The sequence below is a fragment of the Malania oleifera genome, chromosome 3, assembly GCF_029873635.1.
Source record: "Malania oleifera isolate guangnan ecotype guangnan chromosome 3, ASM2987363v1, whole genome shotgun sequence".
NCBI classification, from domain to species: Eukaryota; Viridiplantae; Streptophyta; class Magnoliopsida; order Santalales; family Ximeniaceae; genus Malania; species Malania oleifera.
Genome location: NC_080419.1, coordinates 125,921,244 through 125,946,719, shown reverse-complemented (window position 1 = coordinate 125,946,719; position 25,476 = coordinate 125,921,244). Strand labels below are relative to the sequence as shown.

General features: G+C 36.4%; 3 protein-coding genes across 5 annotated transcripts; 1 reads left to right on the top strand and 2 right to left on the bottom strand.

The window, feature by feature from the left end:
* On the top strand, nt 1-25,366 carry LOC131150369 (uncharacterized). 3 transcript variants are annotated; one of them, XM_058101057.1, is made up of 3 exons: nt 1-32; nt 434-698; nt 24,908-25,366. In XM_058101057.1, the coding sequence occupies exons 1-3, from the start codon at nt 23-25 to the stop codon at nt 24,918-24,920; spliced, it is 288 nt and encodes a 95-aa protein (XP_057957040.1). In that variant the 5' UTR covers nt 1-22; the 3' UTR covers nt 24,921-25,366. The 3 variants fall into 3 exon arrangements, 2 of the variants coding, with proteins under 2 accessions (XP_057957040.1, XP_057957039.1); XM_058101056.1 differs by lacking the exon at nt 24,908-25,366 and adding an exon at nt 2,875-3,113; XR_009135526.1 differs by lacking the exons at nt 1-32; nt 24,908-25,366 and adding exons at nt 1,817-2,557; nt 2,875-3,113 and having other exon boundaries at nt 337-698.
* On the bottom strand, nt 6,390-9,623 carry LOC131150368 (UDP-glycosyltransferase 74F2-like). The gene is made up of 3 exons (XM_058101055.1): nt 9,156-9,623; nt 8,062-8,781; nt 6,390-7,286 (listed from the first exon to the last, which is right to left on the bottom strand). Exons 2-3 carry the CDS (start codon nt 8,713-8,715, stop codon nt 6,561-6,563), a joined length of 1,380 nt encoding a protein of 459 aa, XP_057957038.1. The 5' UTR covers nt 8,716-8,781; nt 9,156-9,623; the 3' UTR covers nt 6,390-6,560.
* LOC131150367 (UDP-glycosyltransferase 74F2-like) lies at nt 17,615-19,839 on the bottom strand. Its single transcript, XM_058101054.1, has 2 exons — nt 19,156-19,839; nt 17,615-18,414 (listed from the first exon to the last, which is right to left on the bottom strand). Exons 1-2 carry the CDS (start codon nt 19,810-19,812, stop codon nt 17,689-17,691), a joined length of 1,383 nt encoding a protein of 460 aa, XP_057957037.1. The 5' UTR covers nt 19,813-19,839; the 3' UTR covers nt 17,615-17,688.
* Nucleotides 25,367-25,476: the final 110 nt, after the last annotated feature.

The window sequence follows — 25,476 nt, the reverse complement described above, 5'->3', positions numbered from 1 at the left end:
TATACATGCATTTTCTTGTCTAATGGTGTCATGTGAGTCGTGATAGTAATATACTATTATTGTCAAATAATAATAAAATTATTTTTATTCATGAATTTATTATTTGTGTGAAAATATTTTTCGGATGTATAAATGTTGGTTGAATAAGAAAAGTAATGAAATATATATAGAAAAAATTTACTTATATAGGTTTAAATAACTAACCCTCAACTACTTACAATAAATACCATTATTTTCAAGGGGTTAATCCAACAATTTGTTTTCCTTTTTACTTTTAAAAATATCTCAACATAATTATTGTTATATAATAAAGCTAATAAATATCATATAAAATAAGGGCATCGTTAGCTTTTCTAAAATTTGTATATTATACTATACAAATGCCCTTACTATTTTTTGTTAATCTTCATTTGTTTATTTATATACTCTGCAGTTTTGTCAACCTTAGAAGAGCTTGATGGTAACTTGTGGGCATGGCAACGGCTGCATGCACAGATGGAGCTAGCCACCGACCCATCACCCATGCCCCCCACCTGGCGCATTTTCCACGCCGATCCAACGAGATATGTTCGCTCATACTCGATTGTTGTGCAATACACTCGTCGAAGCTCGCATCCAAAGCTCAGAAGAGAAAGGGCGCAATCAAGTACTGGAAAAACGAATGTTGCATTTCAGATGTTTGAGAAAATGCCTAAGAGGTAAGTCTGCCTTTGAGCTTGGGTTGGCCCAGCATTTCTGTTAGTTCTGTATGTGGGATTTCATAGTTGAATTTCCAAGTGGATTGATTCTTGAAAACTTTGAAGTTTAATTTTTCCACTTTTATCTCGCCTATGTGTAGGAGAGTAGGAACAAAAGTTGAAGAAATCTTTCAGATTCTGAAAGTGTCAGTGGGGAAATTGTTGAAATATTTTCTAAAATAATCATGAGGAGCATTTAATCTTATGTGGGTTTCTCCCACATTGGGAAGAGTGAAAAAAGAAAAGTCATTAATAAATAATGAGGGGGAAAATTTTCTTAAAATTGGTTAAGAGATAGTGCTATTGTATACTCTAGTGCACCCGCACGTGCACGGGCGCGTGGTGTGGGCTGTAGGGCGCTAGAGCGCTAGTGGTGCATTTAGATGTTGCTATCTAAATTGTATAGATAATCTAACGGCCAGATTTTAAATTTGAACGAGTGTAACTTTTCGGAAAAGGCATAATTCTATCTATTTAAAGACATAATTAACTCCAAGAATCGCATAGAATATTCAATCATTCTCTCATTCTCTTTCTCTCATAAGGCTTTCATAAATCATTTTTTCGTCAATTCTGGATTTTATTTTCTACAGAAACAGAATTCCAGAAATTTATTCAAATTCTTCTGAGGGCGTTGTGATCAGTTTTTTGTTTGTGTATAATGCAAACCAATATCAGATTATATACTCGGTTTCATTGTATCCTGAAAATGTATATGTTGACTCAATACACACCAATCTGGTGGGGGCAAATAACGTTTTAAGGAAAACAATATTGTAACATGCCTAGAAGCGTTTTTTGTTCTACAACATTTTATACATTTATTATTTACAGAAATTTTGATTCTGCATTTGGTATGTTTTGCCAATTATAGAGTATTATTTCATGTAGAAATCCCGAGTATCTTCGAATATCTTGGAGTAATTTAGGAAAGTATATATTGTATATTATTAAGAGAGATTTGTTTAGGAGATATTTTCCATATTTAGATCTTTTGATTGTATTACAAATATTGTAAATTGATCTGTACAAAATTATTCAAAAAATACAAAAATTCCATTCTTTTTTCATGGTATCAGAGCTAGGAGATTAAACCTAACTATCAATGGAGGGAATCGCCATCCAAAGTAGAGGTTCAATGACTTCTAAATCTCACAAGGTCCTCCAACAGAGTTCCATAAGGTTCGAGAACTCCATGGATTCCTCTTCATCACCAAGGCCCTCATTGCCTTCTACCAAACGCCACCATAACGGTCGAGACAATTGCAGTTACTCGTCGGGATCAGACGACTATTCCAACTGTAGCCGTAGCTGTAGTCCATCAATGGCTATAGAGCCCATCACTAGGATTCAAATCGCCGCCGTCATCATTCGGACTCCTATGACCGTCTAGATTTCAGAACAAGCCCTAGAAAGTTCGGCGATGGAGACCATTGCAGGAACAAGAGTCGTACGTATCTCGATTGCAATTTCAGGGGTAGGCATGGCGACTATTCGGAGTCGGAGGAGCAGTTGAAGGGTTTGAGCTTCGAGGAGTACCGGAGAGTCAAGTGCCAGAAGCTCAGGAAGATTGAAGAGGTGTATTTGGAGCTTTACGCCGAGCCCTCTGAGGAACAAGAACGAGGAGGAGACGAAGCTGGAAGCAGAGGCAATTGAAAAAGAAGAGGAAAGACTGGAGTAAGACCTTGACGTTTTTGGTTCTGACAGAGAGATTGGGATTGATGAGAAAATGTTCCGGCAATTGGCAGACTAGACCTCGTTTAGTTATTACAGAGCTTCGTCTTCCACAAATATTTCTTCGGGTTCTTCAACCCAAAGAGGTAATTTTTTGCAAGCCTTGAATATAAGCTCTAAATCGAAAACTCTAATTATTGATTCTGGTGCTTCTGACCACATAACCGATACCTATCATCTTTTCTCATCATATTCACCCTGTGCTGGAAATTTGAAAGTTAAAATTACAAATGGATCACTCTCGTCTGTGTCAGGCAAAGGGAATATCTGACTCTCTGACTCCATCACACTAGAGTCTGTTCTTCATGTTCCTAATTTATCCTGCAACTTACTATCCATTAGCCAATTAACTAAAAACTCCAATTGTTCTGCTAAATTTCTTCCCTCTCATTGTGTTTTTCAGGACCTATCATTGGGGAAGACGATTGGCATTGCTAAGGAGTATAAGGAATTCTACTACTTTGAGGAGACTAATGTGAGTGAACAATGTAAAACAACTATTTGTGATTCTACATCTATTTCTAATGATAGTGAAATTTTGTTATGACAATTTAGGATGGGTCATCCAAATTTTCAATGTCTAAGACGTTTGTTTCCTTCCATTTTTTTCAAATAAAACATCTTCTGAATTTCAGTGTGAAATTTGTGAAGTTGCAAAACACTAATGTAATTCCTTTCCAAAATCCACATACAAACCATCCAGACCCTTTACTATGATTCACAGTGATTTATGGGGGCCCTCACGCTCTCTTAATTGCACTCACATGATATAGTTTGTTACTTTTATTGATGATCATATTCACATTTGTTGGGTTTACTTGTTGAAAGATAAAACTGAAGTTCGTTCTATTTTCGCTAGTTTCCACTCCATGATTCTAACACAATTCCAAACTCATATTCAAATTTTACGTACTGATAATGACACAAAATATTTTAATGATATCTTGAAACATTATCTTCAAGAAAATGAAATTGTTCATCAAAGTTCCTATGTGGATACCCCCCAACAAAATGAGGTTGTTGAACGTAAAAGTAAGCATATTCTTGAAGTAGCTCGGGCATTGATGTTCACTACAAATATGAAATTTTTTTTTTGGGGCGATGCCATTTTAACATCTACACATCTCATTAATTGAATGCCTAGTCGAGTTCTTTCTTTTGCCACTCCTCTCCAGAAACTCTAGGAATGGTTTCCCAGCACTCGGCTCCACTCCATTATCTCTCTAAAAATCTTTGGATGTACTGCATTTATTCATGTTCATGCTCACAATCGGGATAAATTGGAACCTCATGCCATTAAGTGTGTTTTTATTGATTACTCTCCTACTCAGAAAGGCTACAAATATTATGATCCTATCACAAAAAAATTGTTTGTTAGCCTTGATGTCACGTTCTTTGAGACCACTTCTTACTTCTCAAAGCCCTCCCTTCAAAGGGAGAAATGGAGTGAAGATCGGTTCCTTGATTTCTCTGTTGATTAATATGTGTCATACACTGAGTCTACCATGGCTTCATTTCCTGAATCTACCATTGCATCATTTTTTAACCTGTCATATACAAAAGATCACTTAACCTCAGGGGGAGACATAGAAAAACAAAACAACACAAAATTACTTGTTTACTCAAGAAATCCAAACACAAAGAACAGAGAGAATCTCATACCTGAGGCACCAAGAGAGTTGGAACTGGTGATAGCTCCGAGCAACCATGATTCCATGCCCAATCCCGATCAGGTAATAGATGGTCATGAGCTCCCTTTTGATAAACATGTACCTGATGGCGTCAATTTACCCATTGTAGTCAGAAAACAAACCAGGTCATGTACTCAATATCCCTAGTCAAATTACATGTCTTATAAAAACCTATCTACAGAATATCGTGCTTTTACTTCTAATCTTGACAGGATAAAAATTCCAAAGAATATCCAAGAAGCCTTGGAGATTCCTAAATGGAGGGAAGTTGTCATGGAGGAAATGTGGGCTCTGGAAAATAATGGAACTTGGGACGTTATGAATTTGCCTAAAGGGAAAAAGCCAGTTGGTTGTAAATGGGTCTTCACAGTGAAATATAAAGTTAATGGGACAATTAAACAATATAAAGTCAGACTCATTGCAAAAGGGTTTACATAGACCTATGACATTGACTACACAGAGACATTTGCACCAGTAGTAAAATTGAATACAATTCGGGTCCTCCTATCCTTGGCAGCTAACTTAGATTGGCCACTACAGCAACTTGACATTAAGAATGCATTTCTAAATTGCAAGTTAGAAGAAGAAGTCTACATGACGATACCACCAGGTTTCAGTAAGAAAGTTGAAGAAAACAGAGTATGTAAACTCAAGAAGTCCTTGTATAGACTCAAGCAATCTCCTAGAGCATGGTTCGACAGATTTGCGAAAGTGATAAAGAATCAAGGATATCGACAAGGGCAATCAGATCACACTATGTTCTTCCAACAGTTTGAAAGTGGTAAGAAAACAATTCTAATAGTGTATGTTGATGATATAATCCTAACTGGAGATGATATAGTGGAGATGGGAATATTAAAGAAAGTCCTAACTACTGAGTTTGAAGTTAAAGACCTAGGAAAAATGCGATACTTCTTGGGAATGGAAGTTGTTATATCAAAAAAGGGTATCAATGTCTCTCAACGAAAGTATATCCTTGATCTCTTAATCGAAACTAGCATGCTTGGATGCAAACCTAGTGAAATCACGATTGAAGCAATAAAGAGGGTCAAAGACTGCGGAATACTAGTTGAAAAGGAGAGGTATCAGAGATTGGTTGGTAAACTAATTTACCTATCGCATACCAAACCTGACATTGCATTTGTGGTAAGTGTGGTAAGTCAACACATGCATTCATCGAAAAAGACTCACCTAGATGCTGTGTTAAAGATTCTCAAGTACCTCAAGGGTTCTCCGGGGAAAGGACTCTTCTTCAAGAAATGTGAAAGCAAAGAAGTAAAAATTTTCACAAATGGTGATTGGGCGGGATCAGCGGACGATAAAAGGTCTACCCTCAAATATTGCACCTTTGTATGGGAAAATTTGGTAACTTGGAGGAGCAAAAAATAGAATGTAGTGGCTCGAAGCAGTGCTGAAGTTGAATTCAAGGCAGTTGCACAAAGGATATGTGAAAGACTGTGGTTATGGAAACTCTTGAAAGAATTACAAATCCCGGTGAAATTCCCTATCTAACTCTATTGTGACAACAAAGCAACCATCAGGATCTCTCTCAATCCAGTTCAAAATGATAGGACTAAGGATGTAGAAGTGGATCGACATTTTATCAAAGAGAAGGTTGAAGAAGAAATCATTTGTCTAACTTATGTACCTACCAAGGAACAAACTGCAGGCATCTCTACTAAAGGGCTAGCCCACCAGAGCTTTGATAATTTCATTTGCAAGTTGAATATGATCAACATCTATGATCCAACTTGAGGGGGAGTGTAGAAATCCCAAATATCTTCGAATATATTGGAGTAATTTAGGGAAGTATATATTGTATATTATTAAGAGAGATTTGTTTAGGAGATTATTTCCATATTTAGATCTTCCAATTGTATTATAAATATTGTAAATTGGTCAATACAAAATTATTTAAGAAATACAGAAGTTCCATTTTTTTTTCATTTCATTTCCTTGAACCAGACTTTAACCAAAGTGTTTGTTGAAAACCCTCAGTAAGAATCTTCTCATGCATGCCCGCTTGATCCGCTTGGTATGAATTGAATAGGAACATAAATGACAAAGGAAAGTAGGGAAGAAAAGGAGCTGTAAAGAAAGGACAAAAACATGAAATGTTGTTATAAAATAATTTCATAAAAACTGAGAGAGAGAGAGAGAGAGAGAGAGAGAGAGAGAGAGAGAGAGAGAGAGAGAGAGAGAGAGAGAGAGAGAAGCCACTCTTTAATTAATAAGAAAACTGGATGTCTTACTCATTAACCGACCTGCAGACCAATAATAAGATAAGCATTTATGATAGTTTCTCCATATTAAACGTTCACAGGTGCCCAAATGCCCAATTGGAATGACACTCAAATTACAGATTAATTCATCAACATTCAAATGTCTAACTAGCGATCTAGGAACCCAATATTTTGGATACAAATTCATTGATGTGCTTATCAGAACTCCCACCTTCACTAACAGCTTCTTTAGTCAAATCCTTCCATTTCTCAGCATTCCTCTTCATTTCCTCCCCACTCTCCCCTTCCATAACCTCCCTTATACACCTCTCCACCTCCTCTCTCCCAACAATCCCACTCTCCTTATCAACCTTAGCCCTAACCCCTACCTTCCAAACATCCGCAATGAACTTTGCATTTGTCGGTTGATCTGTCCATTGCGGCATCGCCACCATCGGCACGCCGAAGCTCAAGGCCTCCATGGTTGAATTCCACCCACAATGAGTGAAGAAGCATCCTACAGCAGGGCTCGAAAGTACCTTCAACTGCGGACTCCAATTCACAACGAGCCCCTTTTCAATGGTCTCTACGATGAAGTTTTCAGGGAGTTTTGCCTCCTCGGATTTTCTAACTACCCACAAAAAGTAGAAATTGCTTCTCTTCAAGCCCCATGCTAGTTCTTCCATTTTTTCTTTTCCAAGAGCAGCCAAGCTACCAAATGCTACATATACAACTGAGTTCTTTGGTTTCGTGTGCAGCCAATGGATACAAGAATCAGGTTCTAAGTTGAAGAGGCTGAGATCATAGTCAGAGTCATTTTGGACTCTATTGTCCAAGTAAAAAGATGGAACCGTAGGTCCAATTGTCAATAGTGGGCTAATTTTTGACAGTGAATCCACCACCTATTATTAAGACAAATTAATCACAATATGAGGTTAGCTATGTATTAACTATATTTAAATCAAAGTAATGCATTTTGGTTTAAAAAATTAAAGTAAAAATAAATAAATGCATGCCACCAAAATTCAATCTGGGTGGCCTTGAGAATATATGATAAACTAGAACTTATTTTGAAAAAGAAAAATTCCTAAGAAGAAAGTACTCTCTGATGATTGCATATAATAATTGGCAAATGAAAATTTTTTTGATGATAATTATTTTCTTAACCAAGTGAAAGTGTCTTGTATACAAGCCACTAGGAAATAATAAAAGAGTGCTCCATGAAAGGCACCTCTGAGAGGGTTCCATTAGGACCACAGTTACCAATTTACCATCATAGTCATGCAAGTGCAGATGTTGATGGATGCAGATGAGAAAAGTGGAAATCTAGAGCTCCAAAAGAAAGAGACACAACTGGTTTTAGATTCTGGAAGTGAATGAGGAAGCTACTGCAGTATGTAATAATATAATGGCAATCCAAAATTCTAGTGTAAAATAAAAAAATTGTTGGAAACATAAGCTTGCTTTATCCGGTTCCATCCTTTAAAAAAAAATTGTTATTTTGGTTCTACAAAAGTAAGTAATTTCACTTAGCCAAGACAGTGATATTGAGAGCATCAACACATATTTATTCTGTGAGGTTATGTTGCCTAAATGACAAAAATTCTGACCACTGATTAATGCTTCCTGTGCCTACATGCATGTATTGGCAATGGAAAATTTGCTAAACAAACATACCTCTTCTTCCAACTGGTCAAAAGTGTTGAACAATAGCCACCTCGCTTTCTCAAAGTTTGAGAATCGATTCAGGGAAAGTTTCAACAGATTAGGGTACGAGCTCACATCCGAAACAAAAGATGGAAAATCAGTGACCTCCAACATCGGCATTGAAGGCATGGATATTACAGGCCCTTCCAAAGGAAGCTTCAGTGTTCCGTGACCTGCATGGTAGTATATGGCTGCAACCGCGCTCGAGTGTGTGAAGAATGGTGCTCCCCCTAACCCAAGCTCCTGAGCTATGTCTAAAGCCCATGGCATGATGGAATCATATACAAGAAACTTAACTGGGTTTTTGGAGGTGTTTTGCTTCTTTATGAGGTTAGCCAAGTTTTGCGAAACTACGATTTTAAAGCTTTCGAGATGGTCTTCGAGGCTTACCTTCTCACCTTTGTCATAGCCATCCGAAATGAGCTCAATGTTAACCTTGCTGGGTAGGATTTGCATTGATTTGCTAATGGCGATGGTTGTAACTAGTGTGACTTGGAGGCCTTTGGAGGCTAGGCGCTTGGAGAATTGGAGCATTGGACTGATGTGGCCTTGTACTGGGTAAGGGATGACTAGAATATGGGCACCCCTAGCCATACCTTCTCCCTCCATAGCTGAGTCAGTCATCACAGTCACAATGTTTGATTGAATGGATTGGTTGCAGGAATCCTCGAGGAAACAGGTTGAGGAATTCTGGAGCAGAATTAGTTTATAAATCAGTGGAATTTCGAAGAAAATGGAAATTGGTGAAATTGAACTTCAAAGAAGAATAATCATGCATTTGTATTTTGACTATCTAAAGAACCCAGTTCAAATTGAGTGAAAAGTTTCACACACACAAATGATCATACACCTTAAAGGCCAAGAAAAGGAGAAACAAGGGATAATTTTTCAGCGACTAGTAAAAAAATTCAGAGCCCATTAACTTCAAAGAACTATCAAATCAAATCCAAGTAAACAAAAACTTAAAATTTTAGAAAAGGAAAATTCATAAATAGATAGGGGTAAAATGAAAAGGATTCAATAAAGTGGAAGTAAACAACCAAGCATATTAAAAAAAGACCCACCTCAAATTTCCCAAATGCAGAGTTGCTTCGGTGGGGGCTCTCTGCTAATACTTCTCTTACAGTCCCCGAGAGAAACAGTGATCTAATAAAAAATTTGAATCAATGACAACAAAAGAATATTCAGAATCAGAAATTCTGCTGCTGATTAGGTATGAGCATTAAGAACGTTTTCTTATAAAAGAAAAAGCAAGGTAAAAGAACTGGAAAATATGCGCAAATAAAAAAAATATCAGAAAAAGGCAACAGCTAGCGCAGCTTCGACAAAGCTGCACGATGGAAAGGAATTGGATCCTGTGCCTATGATGGTTTTATGTTTGAGGGCAGTTTATCAAGTTAAATCTGCGGTATGACCATTTCTTAGTTTGTTAATTGCCTTCCTATGACATTTTCAATACTTTTACGTTTTAAATCCTAAAATCTCTCAAGCTGATTAGATCTGTTTGTTGGATGAAATTTAATGAGAACGTTGAGTCGGATGATGTAACCGTGGTCATTTTAAAAAATAAATTCTTTTAGGTATACGTGTGTATAATTTACAGAATTATAAATTAGTCTTACGTTAAGTCGTTAATTAATATTAGAATAGAAGGAGACTCATTTTTATTAAAGTACATAATTTACGAAACAGACACAGGAACATGTGGAGGATAAGGTCTTCCATATAATTTCTTGAGTAAAAAATCTTGTAAAAATGATGTCTAAAATATTTATTTATCTATGTTTAATTTTTACAACTCTTATGTCTAAAAATAAAAAATAAAAAATCTTCTCAAGTTCAATTCATTTAATAATCTTTTGAAAATTACTAAAATATGTTTCATTAGTCAATGTGACTAATCAAAATTGTCCTAATAAGTGTAATTAATTTGATTTAAGCCCAGTTGAATCCAACCCAATTTCCAATCTCTATGAGACATAAGATTTTGGGTGGGTATTTAGGGATATTTAGTGTGAAAAAATATACCTATTGGTTTGGGAGCATTATATAGAAGGTTACCTTCTTAATACTAATTAAGAAGGTATTTAGGGATATTTAGTGTGAAAAAATATACCTATTGGTTTGGGAGCATTATATAGAAGGTTACCTTCTTAATACTAATTAATAAATCTACACAATCCCTCAATCATGTTAAACCATTTTAAATTTCTCATTTGTAAATTTTTTTTTTTATTAATGGTGAAATTTTATTTTCTACTATGAAATTAGGTAAAACTAATAAACAGTGAAACATGTAATATCCATGAATTGAGGAATAAAATAAAAAATAAAATAAAAAATTTACCCAGGGTGGAGCTTGTAGATAATGTTGTGAACAAAGTTATTAAAATTAGAAACCTAAGTAGGATCATTAGACCCATTTCTTTTTCTTTTTTTTTGTAATTTTTATCTCTATGCTATTTTTTCATAAACTTATATAAATTGACATCGTACCCACAATTTGTTGGGAAAGTAACCAATTAGCACAACAAAAAAATATTTTCCAAAAATTAAATCTGTGACGAGCAAAAATAACCAAACAACAATAATAATAAATTACACACTACAATAGGAACATCACGATTTTTAATGTGAAAAACTCCTCTAATGTGAAGGGTAAAGACCACGGGGCTTATGAGACCCAATAAAATTTTCACTATAATAGAGACAAAAATTACAGCAGTACAATCACAAAAATGCTCACAAACTTAGAGTAAAAAAGATTTCCAAAAGAATGCAGTAAAATAAGAATGAGCGAAAAGAAGTCACCTGAACATAGTTACTGTCAGTACTACAAAATTAAGTCCTCCAAAGCTCTGAAACAGATCTCCACCGTTCAGATTGTAGGCTGACAAATCTCAAACGTGCTCTCCAAATTTTAGCAAAATCGAATCGCAAAATACTTTCCGATCGTTGAGTTGATAAAGATTGTACAACACACTACTACTGTCTCACACACTGTCACACACACTTCTTTTTCACTGTTGCGGCGCTCCAAAATATTTTTTTTCTCCCACTCCACATTGTCGCTTCCTTTTAATTGCCCTAATGGGCTTCAAGCACATGGGCTTCCTTTTATTTATTTATGTGGGCTGAGCCAAACAAATCTCTCCCTCCGGCCCATAAAAGGAAAGAGACATTCATTAAGATTATCAAACAATTTTCATACCAGCTGCCTTGGCACACAACTCAAGCTTCGCACGAGACACCACCTTTGTCATCATATTAGCAGCATTCTTTTCAGTGTGGATCTTCTCAAGTTCAAGCAACTTAGAATCCAAAACATCTCGATTCCAATGATATCTCACATAAATATGCTTTGATTTACCATGAATTACTGAGATGAATAACACTTTAGTTATCACAAAATAACACATACCTCTTCTGAGTGAATCCAAGTTTATGAACCAATTTCTTCATCCACAATAACTCTTTACATGTCTAGTAGCTGCAATGAACTCAATTTTTGTAGTGGACAAAGCAACACATTTTTGCAACCTAAATTGTCTAGACACAGCTCCCCTGCAATGGTAATGAAATAACCTGAAGTAGATTTCCTCGAGTCCAAATCTCCAGCCATGTATGAATCTGTATAGCTAACCAGAACAGGTTTTTCAAAGCCAAAATAGAGTTTCAAATCAATTGTACTACAGAGATACCTCATAATCTATTTCACAGCATTCCAATGCTCTCTACCTGGATTAGAGAGAAATCTACTAACTACACTAGCTGCATGAGCTAAATCTTGCCTTGTGCAAACCATGACATACATTAAGCTACCAACTATAGATGCATATGGAACACTTTCCATGTCTCTTTTTTCTTCATCATTAGAAGGAGACTGTTTACTACTTAACTTGAAATGTGTAGCAAGAGGAGTACTTACCACTTTGGCTTTCTCCATATGAAACCGTTGAAGTACCTTCTCAATATACTTTTCCTAAGATAGCCATAACTTCTTAGCACTTCTGTCACGTGAGATTCTCATGCCATCTGTTTCGTTGGTCCCAAGCCTTTCATGGTAATAGACTTGCTTAACATGTGCTTTAACCTGTCAATTCTAGAAGCATTGTGACCAATAATAAGCATGTCATCAATATAAAGCAACAAAATAATGAAATCATCATTAGAGAATTTTTGAACAAATACACAACAATCTGAAGTTGTCTTCCTGTAGCCTTGTTGAACCATGACAGACTTGAACTTCTTATACCACTGTCTAGGAGCTTGTTTTAGGCCATACAAGCTCTTCTTCAATCTGCAAACATAAGTCTCCTTACCTTTTACCACAAGACTAGTTCATATAAATTTCTTCCTTGGGATCGCTATGGAGGAAATCAGTTTTCATATCCATTTGTTCAACCTCCAAATCAAGACTAGCAGTCAAGCCCAAAACAACACGGATTGACAACATTTTCACTACTTATGAGAAAATCTTCCCCAAATTAATCCCTTTTTTTCGACTGAAGCCTTTAACAACTAATCTAACTTTGTACCGTGGGAGGGAAGAAATCTCTTCCTATTTTAATCTATAGACCCACCTATTTTTCAAAGTTCTCTTACCTTTAGGTAATTTTACCAGCTCAAAAGTGTGGTTGTCATGCAAAGATTTCATTTCATCTTCCATTGCACTAAACCATTGTTGCTTCTGCTCACTTTCAATGGCTTCTCCATAACACTCTGGTTCTCCATCATTAGTTAGAAGAACATACTCATCTATATGATATCTTGTGGAGGGATGTCAGTCTTTGGTAGACCACCTGAGTGATGTTGTAGATGCTTCAATAATCGAAGTACCTTCCTCATCAATAGTTTCGTGATCTTCCACCACATGATCATTCTAAACATTTGCCTTTGTATCATACTGATTGCCAATCTCAACTATATCAGGAAAATTTTAGAAGGAATAAGATCCAAGTAAATTGAGCCCTCACTATCCTGAAATTGAGAGTTTCCTGTCTTGCCAATGTGTTCAATGGTTTGATCCTCCATGAAGACTACATCACGTCTTCTCACAAGTTTCTTTTCCACTAGATCATAAAACCTGTTGCCAAACTCATCCTGACCATACCCAATAAAAATGCACTACCTTGCCTTGACATCTAACTTGGAACTTTCATCTTTAGGCACATGAACAAAGGCTTTGCAGCCAAACACACGTAAATGGTCATAGGAAACATCCTTCCCATACCAGATTCTGTCAAGCACATCAGTTTGCAGCGCAATAGTAAGAGACAAGTTAATTACATGAACAACAGTATATAATGTCTCACCCCAAAATGACCTAGGTAGTTTTGCTTCTGGAAGCAAACATCTAACTCTCTTTACCAGTGTTCTGTTAATCATTTTTGCCAAACCATTCAACTGAGGAGTCTTAGGAGGTGTCTTCTGATGTCGGATGCCCTGTTGTCTACAATACACATCAAATGGACCACAATACTCGCCACCATTATCAGTGCGAATACATTTTATCTTCTTTCTTGTTTCTGTCTCAACTAAAGTCTGAAAATCTTTAAACATATCAAGCACCTGATCTTTGGATTTCCAGCATAAACCCAAAGCTTTCTTGAATGATCATCAATAAAAGTAACAAAATAAAGTGCACCACGATGTGTCCTTACCTTCATTGGGCCACAAACATCTGAATGAATCAACTCAAGTAACTTTATTTTTCTAGGAGGATGACTCTTAAATGAAACCCTTTTCTACTTTCCGGCCAAATAGTGAACACATCTTTTTAGTTTTGCACCATTTAAGCCTAACAGCAATTTCTTCTTGGCTAAGCAATCGAGTCCTTTCTCACTTATGTGACTGAGTCGCTTGTGCCATAACTTTGATGTGATATCGCTATCAATTGCATTCACAGAATTCAAGCAAATAGAAGCATTCATAAAATACAAATTAAAAAATCTGTTACCTTGGGCCACAATTAAATTTCTTCTGGTAAGTCTCCATTGTCCATTACCAAAGAAGTTGCAATATCCATCATCATCAAGTCTTTCAGCAGAGATCAAATGTAGACGAACATTGGGAGCATGCCTGACATTATTGAGTACTAATTTTGTTCCATTGTTGGTCTTTAAGCAAACAGTTCTAATGCCAACTATCAGTACCACATCATTGTTTCTCATCTTCAAAACTCCAAAGTCACTGGAAGTATATAAACTAAAGAAATCCTTCCTTGATGTCACGTGAAAAGAGGCACCGTTATCAACCACCCAACTAATTTTATTATAGGCAACACTAATTACATTATCATCATAAGCAAGAACCAAATCATCTCCAACAGTTGTAGCGACCCTCGATTTTCTTTAACATAAAATGTAATATAATGAATAAAATGGTCAACCCGAACTCGTGGGTAGCGGGAACACCTGTCAAGCACAGCGAAAAACCTAGCAGCAGTAAACATACAATCTCGAATATCCAATCATACAATATAATACTAGAGTTATTTACATTCCCAAAATACTATATTTATTTACAATCTTTCCAAAAAGTCAAAAATGACACTAGGACCTTACAATAAAAAGTCTCCTAGTCATAGTTTAACGCTTATCCTTCTAGTAGGGAAGCTCCACTCACTCAACGGCGGCCTTACCCGTCGGTTCTCTGGGTTTCCTGAAAAATATGTTAATGTTGGGGGTGAGACACTTCTCAGTAAGGGAAAATAAACTAAATACATGAACATTTAATGCAATTATACATATACAGTACGTTTCATAATTCAGGAAAACATTCATCATATCATACTGAATAATCATACATTTTCATATTTGCTAATGACTCATAACGTACATAAAACATCCATTATAACTGTAATACTGAAAATAAACCCAGGATGAATAGCTAGTTTGTGTCATGTATTACCCCCCATGACGAGTTGTGCAGCCTGAAGGCGGGACCCGACAATGGCTGGCCGACCACTGTCGAATCAAATATGTCTGTAAGTACGATGGGTCTGCCATACCCTGGTCCAAACTGTTAGGTGGACGTCCACACTCTACTGAAAGTCACATCGACTATCCATCTCCCATCCCCTCGTAGGATGGTTAGCACTAATTTGACGTAGATATCTAATCTACAATATAGCTATGGTACCAAACTCCTAAACTGAACTAAACTAACATCCGGGTTCTGATAACATATAGTACAAAATTTCGTAAATACGGCCTCGTGCCGAACATTTTATAAATACGGCCTCGTGCCAAAATCATACATACGGCCTTGTGCCGAAATCTTAGTAAATAATGGCCTCATGCCAAAAATCGTAAATATGGCCTTGCGCCGATAACATAAATACGGCCTCGTGCTGATATTATAAAATACATGGCCTCACGCCAATATCATCTCAGGTATTTACATCTCTAAAACCCTGAAATTCAAATTTCACTATATTACTCATCATAATCCCTAGAATAATTTTTCCTAAAATTTTTCTAGACTCTGATAGCCTAATAAAGCCTAAATTATTAAACTTACCCCCGATTTAGGATTGGTACCCCAGAGCTCCAATTCGAAAACTAGTTCCAGTTAGATTGTAGAGAATCTCCCCACGAGTCTCCTGACAATTTTCGTTCGTTAATTAAGTTTATATTTTAAGAGAAATTGAGGTAAGTTTGAGAATTGACCTTATCCTAAGAGATATGCTTACACCGCTCCCACGACAAATCCGTTCCAGTAGAAGTGTCGGTGGCGGCAAGCAGAGTCTAACGGTATTTCCAAATTTTCGATCGGCCAAATATCGAAGACAAGATTGAGAAGAGTGAGAGAGAGGACACAAGGAGACGAAGGCGGGGTGGCACTGTGTTTACTTCCGCCTAAAGGATCCTGAGATCCTTCAGGATATATCATTTATATATATATATATATATATATATATATATATATATATATATAATTATAATATTATATTTTTATTATTATATTATATTATTTAATTAATAATTTTTATTTATTTATTTATTTTTAAATTTTAATTTAATTTTAATTTTAATTTTAAAATTTTTTTAATAATAATTTTTTTTTTTTTTAGGATCACTAAACAACACTTCTCTTTTTATTTGGCGCAAGAATGGTGTTATGGTTTTGATTCTTATTTACGTTGATGATATTATCATTATGGGTAATTCCAGTCATGCCATACAACATGTAATTTGGGCCCTACATTTTGATTTTTTCGTAAAAGAGCTTGGTGACCTTAGCTATTTTTTGGGGGTAGAAGTCTTACACTCAAAAGAAGGTATGTATTTAACTCAATGTAAGTATGTGGTTGATCTTCTAAAACACACTCACATGGCAGAAGCCAAGCCGTGCACAAGTCCTATGTCAACTAGCTGTCAACTATCTACAACCGAGGGCGCTAAATGTTCATATCCTCGTCTCTATAGACAGGTTGTTGGAAGCTTGCAATATTTAGCTTTCACCAAACCTGGTCTTGCTTTTTCAGTACACAGAGTTTTGGAACCACACTGGAAGGTTGTAAAAAGGATTCTACGTTATCTTAAACATACCATATCAACGAGTTTGTTCCTTAGCAAGTCATCTAATTTTGCAATTCAACCTTTTTTAGATTCCAATTGGGTGGCTGATTGAAATGATTGTCGATCAGTTAGTAAATATTGCATTTTTATGGGCAACAATTTTATAACCTGGCAGTGCAAGCAACAATTCACAGTTGTCCGTAGTAGTACCGAAGCTGAATATAAGTCACTTGCAAATATAGCTTTAGAACTACAGTGGTTGCAATCGATTTTATGTGAAATTGGCCTTAATATCCCAAAATAACATGCGCTATGGTGTGACAATATTAGAGCCACATGGCTGCTCATCCTATGTTTCATGCTCGTACAAAGCACATTGAGATTGATTTTCATTATGTAGGTGACCAAGTTCGAAGAAAGTAGTTCAATGTTCAGTTTATATCTAGTAGAGATCAACTTGCTGATTTATTAATTAAGCTAGTGTTCCCTCGCAAATTTCAAATAATCTTGGCCAATTTGAATATTCGAACACTACACTTCAGATTAAAGGGGCGTGTAGAGGAAAATGTGGAACTAAATAACAAACCAAGCAAGAAAAGCTATAGCTGTCAACCGGAAGAAAATAAGGAGGAGAATTAGGAGGACAACCGATTCGATCTTCTATTGTTATTTAAATTTTGAAAAGATATTTTGTTGTATCTAGAAGATAGAGGAGAATTAGTAGGATAATCAATCCAATCTTCTGCTGTTATTTAAATTTTGAAAAGATATTCTATTGTTATTTGAATTTTGAAGATAGCTACTCTGGTGTATTGAAACTCTATAAAGAGTTATCATGTATCATGTTTCATATACGATAGAATATCAATTCAATTCTCCTTTGTTTCTTAATCTCCTTTACTCCTATCAATTCAATTCTTTTACACTCATTAACCGACCTACAAACCAATAATAAGGCAAGCATATATACTAGTTTCACCATATTAAAAGACCAGTGGTGCCCAAATGCCCAATCAGGATGACACTCAAATTATAGATTAATTCATAAAAATTCAAATGTCTATCTAGTGATCTAGGAACCCAATATTTTAGATACAAATTCATTGATGTTCTTATCAGAACTCCCACCTTCACTAACAGCTTCCTTAGTCAAATCCCTCCATTTCTCAGCATTCCTCTTCATCTCCTCCCCACTCTCCCTTTCCATAATCTCCCTTATACACCGCTCCACCTCCTCTCTCCCAACAATCCCACTCTCCCTATCAACCTTAACCCTAACCCCCACCTTCCAAACATCCGCGATGAACTTTGCATTTGTCGGTTGATCTGTCCATTGCGGCATCCCCACCATCGGCACGCCGAGGCTCAAGGCCTCCATGGTTGAATTCCACCCGCAATGCGTGAAGAAGCATCCTACAGCAGGGCTTGCAAGTACTTTCAATTGTGGACTCCAATTCACAACGAGCCCCTTTTCAAAGGTCTCTACAATAAAGTTTTCGGGGAGTTTTGCCTCCTCGGATTTTCTAACTACCCACAAGAAGTAGAAATTGCTTCTCTTCAAGCCCCATGCTAGTTCTTCCATTTGTTCTTTTCCAAGAGCAGCCAAGCTACCAAATGCTACATATACAACTGAGTTCTTTGGTTTCGTGTGCAGCCAATGGATACAAGATTCAGGATCTAAGTTGAACAAGTTGAGATCATAGTCACTGTCATTTTGGACTCTATTGTCCAAGTAGAAAGATGGAACTGTAGGTCCAATTGTCAATAGTGGACTAATTTTTGACATTGAATCCACCACCTATTATTAAAAAAAATTTATCACAATATGAGGTTAGCTGTGTATTAACTATATTTAAATCAAAGTAATGCATTTTGGTTTAAAAAATTAAAGTAAAAATAAATGAATGCATGCCACCAAAATTCAATCTGGGTGTCCTTGAGAATATATGATTAACTAGAACTTATTTTGAAAAAGAAAAATTTCTAATAAGAAAGTACTTCTAATGATTGCTTATAATAATTGGCAACTGAAAATTTTTTTGATGATGATTATTTTCTTAACCAAATAACAAGTAAGCAAATATATAGTAATAGTAAGGCAATGAATCCAAGTAATTCATAACATTTTACAACATAGAGCTCTAGTCTTCGGTTTACTATCGTATGAAATCCAACAAAATTTAATATAATTATGTACTGTATTTTGTCAAAATTTATATGAATATAAGTTAAGACTTGAAACACATGCCTAGTGTTCATGCTCAACCGTCATAAAACAAGTGACAATCCTATTATTTTAATTAATCCATAACATGGAATAAAAAATAATTAGTATTCCCAAATTTTATTCGATGCCTATCTCAATCTACATCAGATGGAATAATACAATCTTTTAGATAAGTGGCTTCTTTCTAAATTGTTGCAACATGCACAATTTTGTTAAATCACAATCTTATCTTATTTCATCTTAAATCTTAAAATAAGCATCCCACAAACCAAAATATTGAATGTTATCTTTAATGGAAGTGCATAAGCATACCTCCTCCTCCAACTTGTAGAATGTGTTGACAAGAACATAATCAGCTTTCTCTATGTTGGAGTACTGGTAAAACAACAATTTAAAGTATGATGGATATGAATTTGGTGCGTAAAGTAGCGAAGGCATGTCCGAAACATCAAGCTCTGGCAACCCAGGAAGCAACACGGGTGAGGTTGAGACTGGGAGACTCAAAACCCCATTATAGGCATAGTAATATGTGTAGTTAACAAAACAAGGTTGAGTGAAGATAGCAGCAGCTGCCAACCCAAATCTCTTCGCCACGTCCAAAGCCCAAGGCATGAAAGAGTCGTATATGATGCAGCTGAAGGGGTGGCCTAAGGTACTTTCTTGTTTTTTGATGAGCCCAGCTAGGGTTTTGGAGCCCTCAACTTCGAACCGAGAAACATAGGCATCGATGCTTTCAGCATGGGCGACACCACCATCATCATAGCCATCAGAGATTGTGTCAAATCGAACAATAGGAGAGTGGAGGTGCATGGATTTGGAGATGAAGAGGGTGACTGCAAAAGTGGGGATGAGGCCTTTGGAGGCCAAGCGCTTTGAGAGTTGGAGTAAAGGGTTTATGTGACCTTGCATTGGATAAGGAAGAACTAAAACATGAGCTCTGTTGTCTTCTCTCTTTCTTGCTGCTTCCATATTTTCCCCCTCTCGATCACAACTAACTTCATCACTCTCTCACTTCATGTATCTATATCTATTTATGGGATTATCTGCATGCCTATTGCTTAAATGTGAGATGCATGGCAAGTGGGTCCAATACTATTAACCTCTTGGCTGCAAATAAGTTATAGGAGTGGAACCCAAGGACCATGTCTCTCACATCTAAGCAAGAGAGGTAAGGAGATGTAAGGAGGGCAGGATACAATAGAGAGAGGATAAATTCATAGAAAGTGTGACACGTGTCTATAGAGTGCAACTAGTGCTGACTCACTGAAAATTATTCATTTGCAATTGACATATGAGAATAAACATGTTAATACTTGATGCATCAATTTTGATTCGTGGATTTCTTTTGTCCATATATTTTCATATTGATACTCCCAATTAACAACTAGTTTAGAGAATGATAAGGTTACTTAAATTAGTGTGTATATGTATATATATATATGAGGACCATACAACGGAATGACAATGACAATGACAATCTAGTGTTATTTGCATTGAGAATTGACAGCTAGTATACGTCCAAAACATAGGTTAGAATTGAAAAGAAAAAATGCAAAAACAATGAGCTTGCAATGACGCTCCATACTATTGAGTCAATGACTATTGCAATCAACAAGTGCTGGATCAATTAGTATCATACCGATTGTTGTGTCATGGATAGATGGTATGTGCATATATTTGTTGAAATAAATGCAAAGTTTGCGACTTCATATTACTACACTATATATTATCTGCAGTGCCTTACTAGTATTTTAAACTAGATACACATATTTCATACTCAAATCATCTTAAGTGTTGATATCTTTAAATGCACTAATATAATTGTTTAACATCATGTTAGTCAGTTTTGATTTGAAATTAGGCACCTAAGAACTCTTGTAACAAAGCATTAGTGTAAGAACCCGAACCGTGATAAATGGGTTACATAAATAAGAGAGGGGTAAAATTGGTATTTGAACAGGCTTCGTCGACGAAGCTAGAGTTCGTCGATGAAGGCCATGCATTTCTCGTCGATGAAATTCAGGGGCTCGTCAACGAGGAGAAGCCAAGGAGTTTCGAAAAAATCGGAGATCCCAGATTCGTCGATGAAGTCAGTGAAAGATTCGTCGACAAAGTCAGTGAAAGATTTGTCGATGAGAACACCATTTCGTTGACGAATTGGGCCAAGTCAAAAGGGCTATAAATAGAATATTCTTTACTTCCAAGCTAAGAAACTTCAATCCTATCTCTCTCTCTCTCTAGAACTCTCCCTACTCTCTCTCTCTCTAGATTTCTTCGTCGACTGTTGCTGGAATTGAAAATCTGAAGTTACCATGAGAATCGTGGAAGGATTCTCTACAATTTCTTTGGATTGGAATCTCGTTTTGGAGATTTTTGAGTTTTGACGAAAAATCGAGGTAAGACTCGATTTTCATTTTTGATCCAGTAGTTTTATAGGTAACAGTCTTGTGAGCATATTCTGTACTGTGATTTGTAGGTTTTGGAACTCGGTTTGCTATTTAGGAGCCTTGGAGTTCGGGATTTGTTATTCGGGGAAGAGGTAAGGGAAACTGTGTTTATATTAGGTAGTTTTGAAATCGGACTTGGTGGAATTGTGGTCCACGGTCCTGTGTGTGTTTTGGCTACCTATTTGGGGGGATCTAACTGGGAAAACTATGGGTTTTTCATTATTATAATTTTGGAAAAAGGGGACGATGGGTTGCATCCCTGATTTTGTTGAAAACCGTGGGTTTATGTTGATTTATACTGTGATATTGGGATGGTCGTATCTTGACTTGTTTAAACTGTATTTATTTTAAAAACCATGATTTAGGTTACCAAATGGGTGTGGTTTGTTTGGCTATATGAGCATGCATGTGTGTGTGATATGTTGAAATGCTAGTAGGAACGTGGTTCCAAATTGTTCCAGGTACTGAGAGTGTCCGGCTTTATATCCGAGAGCGTGTGTTTACTGCCTGCCATATGGGTAAGAGTGTCTGACTCTATATCCAAGGGCGTGAGCCTATTCCGGCAGATCAGGACGAAGGGTGTGGATCCACCAGTTTAGCATCGGTACGATGCCATGGGAGTCAAAGACTAGCCATGTACCGGTGGCACCGTGTTTGTAGGTTGGCTACTAGCCAACGCCGCATGTCGCGGGCCGGCTTCGGGCCGAAAGGTGTGACGACACCAGGATTGCTGATTATGTGTATGTGTATGGCTGCGTGTATGCAATGTGGAAATTAGTAGTAGAATGCATTTAACTCCGCCTGTGATGCACTTAATGTCCTAATTTTTTCACACACAGCCAGTCCCAAGCCCAGGTTAAGGAGGAGGGTTGCGTTAGGTAGCTGACAACCAGCGTAAAATTTGTCAGATCACTATGATGAATCCTTACCGATCAAAAGAAATGGTCCATGATCGCATAAATTGGCTGAAAATGATTCATATAGCCGACCCCACTTAGTGGGACTAAGGTTTGGTTTTGTTGTTGTTGTTGTTGTTGTTGTATGTTGTATCATGATAACACTTAAATGTCACACAACGATATAACACGTGTTCTTCCTTACTGAGAGGTGTCTCACCTCTGCTATATGTACATTTTTACAAGTCCTTCGAGTAACCACAACTAGCGTCCTGGTGTAGGGAACGTAGTGTCCGGTGTACTGCAATTAGCGCTTGGGTAAGTGTTAGGACTGCACTTTTGGTGGATTGCCATTTTGAGATGTATTTGGGTACCCGTTTGTAAGTTTTGATAGATTCATGTTTTGCTCTTGTTTAGACTCTGGTATGGGACTGTATATATTGTAATAGAATGACTTTTTTTTTTTCGCTGCGTATATGATTGCGTTTGGATATGTTTAGTGTGCCTGGGAACCCCACGAGGTCGGACCCTCATCCATTGTACTGTATCTTTGGATGTTTGATTGGATACAAGGATAGGCTAGATTTCATTTTTCACCATTGGGTCACATTTCGAGGTTCGGGGCGTGACACTTAGTCTCTCTCTCTCTCCCTCTCTCTCTCTCTCTCTCTCTCTCTCTCTCTCTCTCTCTCTCTCTCTCTCTCTCTCTCTCTCACACACACACACACAAACACTAAAAGGTTTATTGGGTCTGACTAGTTACTCAATAGTGTTTCATGTTCCCTGCCCCTACATCATCTCAAATCCTTTCTCACTTTTAATAATAGAACATGAAGCCTAAACTCCAATCTAAAAGTCTTGGATTAAGTATTGGGATGTCTCTTAAGAAACTAGTTATGTAGCTTATTTTTTCACAATTGGAAATATGCATACGTATATAGCTGCTAAAATAATCTATTAGAAGCATGTGGATTTAATAATAAGTTGCCTAACTTGATAATAACATTTCAGTTTGAAAATATCATCTATCCTTTATTATTTGCGCGTTCTGCTTAACAAACTTAGGTAATTTGGTAGCTCTACTTTCAATTTTTTTATTTTTGTTGTTGTACAATGAAGAACAGGTGGCAACAACAACTTTGTTGCTAGTTTTTAATTTCTTTAAGTTTTTAAACTCATTTTGGTTGTGAATTTTACACATTAGAACTTGTATAAACTAAGTCATTTAGAGTAGGTCTTATCCTAGAACTTGTAAATGCAAATTAATTGCACTTATAATACTAGAAACTATCAAGAATGATTAATAGTGTTTGATGGATTTCGGTCCAAAAATCAACAATTCCGGGGTTGAGTTTTAGGAGACGTTAAACTGTAAATCCCTAAACCTGTAAATTAAGATTTATTATCAAAATTTGAACCAAAATCTACTTAAATAGGTCTTGAAATCTTACTAGAATCTACCTATGTTTATGTTCCTAACTTGTTCCAAGTTGTACCTGGTCACCCTTGCTGTCTACTTTATATGCAGATCCATGCAATTAATCCGCAAAAAAGACACAAAACATTGGATCGACTTGTTATTTATGGAATATTCTAATACATACACCTACACTTTTCCTATAAGAATGTATTTTTTTTTTTTTTTTTTTCCTCTTGATCATGATTAACGCCCAAATAGTAGACTAGCTATCACAATCTCACCCTTGATCAGAGAGAGAAAAGTATTGCAAGCAGCCAAGCATATTAAAAAAAGACCCACCTCAAATTTCCCAGATGCAGAGTTGATTCCATGGGGGCTCTCTGCTAATACTTCTCTTACAGTCTCCAAGGGAAACAGTGATCTAATAAAAAAATTTGAATTCAAAGACAACAGAAGATCACCCAGAATCAGGAATTGTGCTGCAGACTCGTATGAGCATTAAGAACGTTGATTTAGAAAAGAAAAAGCAAAGTAAAAGAACTGAAAGACATGCCCAAAATTTGGAAAAAAAAAAAATCAGAAAAAGCCAACAGCTAGCTCGGCTTCAAAGAAGCTACATGTTAGAAGGGAATTGGATCCTGTGTGTTTTTAATTGCAGCTTATCAAGTTAAATCTGCGGTATGACTTTTTCTTGTTTGTTGATTTCCTTCGTATGACATCTTAATATATTTATGCTGATAAGAATTTAAATTCTAAAAGAAGGAGTAAAGAAGAGTAAATATATATGTTTATATATATGTATACTAGAAGATAAGTGTATTTCATATATAAAATTATGATATTGAAAAGTTTTTGTTGATTTTGTTAAAGTTTCTTCTTTTTTGTCTTTTTTCTTTCATCTTTTTTCAAACAATCTCTTTGGCAAATAAGAGTATCTCTCAGTCCACTTTGTGGGTCTTACTAGTTGTTCAAAAGTTCTTACCATTCACATTCTTAGTATTATAAGGCTGCTAATAATAAGTGGAGAATATTTGGTTTTGGAGGATTGACTCAAGTGAACATTGGTGACCGACAAAAAATAAAATAAAATATAACAAAATCAAGTCTTAAGTCCCATTAGGTGAGGTTGACTATATGAATAATTTTTCATCAATTTATGCGATCATGGACCATTTCTTATGATAGATTCGAGACTATTTATTACTCATTATCTCATTCCAAGTTATTTTTAGTCTATCCCTACCTCTTCTACTGCCTCCCATAGCAACTAATTTACTTTTCCTCACTGACGCATTATATAGCCTACATTGTTGACTGACAAAGTTAACTGGAAATAAGAGTTTTGGGTTCAATTTTGCACGAAGCTCAATCCTTAGTCATGAGGGAGTTGCGGCATAGAAGTGGTAAATCCTTAGCATTGCGGCACAAAAGCGGCACTGGCCTTGCACCCATAATCGAACACTCGTCAGACTCACCTCACCTCGCCTCGCCCACGACCCATTGCAGGGAGGCCTTCAGAGTTCAGCCTTCAACCTCGCTCACCCTTACAGTGTAGATTCAACATTGCCAGGGAAGACGGAATCACAAAATTGCCAAAGTGTCGACTGCCAATTGACGACAACACGATGACTACCGAACCACCGAACAAGGATCAACTCTCTTTTTTGCTGAAAATTTTCATCTCATAACCTTTTAAATCTTATACAAGAACAAGATTCGGGGATTGCTTATGTTGTTTAACAATAAGTATTTATTTTAAATAGTACTAAATTTAATTTGTGATGACCCGAAAATTTTACTATTTTTTTTTTTTATGCATGAAACTCTGATACCATATATAAACCACCCGACCCTCAAGTGAGTTTATCGG

Coding starts and splice junctions, on each gene's coding strand:
- LOC131150369 (XM_058101056.1), top strand. Junction 699..2,874: donor TTTGAGAAAATGCCTAAGAG/GTAAGTCTGCCT, acceptor TGTGTTTTTCAG/GACCTATCATTGGGGAAGAC.
- LOC131150368 (XM_058101055.1), bottom strand. CDS start 8,715: ATGACTGACTCAGCTATGGAGGGAGAAGGTATGGCTAGGGGTGCCCAT. Junction 7,287..8,061: donor TTGACCAGTTGGAAGAAGAG/GTATGTTTGTTT, acceptor TCTTAATAATAG/GTGGTGGATTCACTGTCAAA.
- LOC131150367 (XM_058101054.1), bottom strand. CDS start 19,812: ATGGAAGCAGCAAGAAAGAGAGAAGACAACAGAGCTCATGTTTTAGTT. Junction 18,415..19,155: donor TCTACAAGTTGGAGGAGGAG/GTATGCTTATGC, acceptor TTTTAATAATAG/GTGGTGGATTCAATGTCAAA.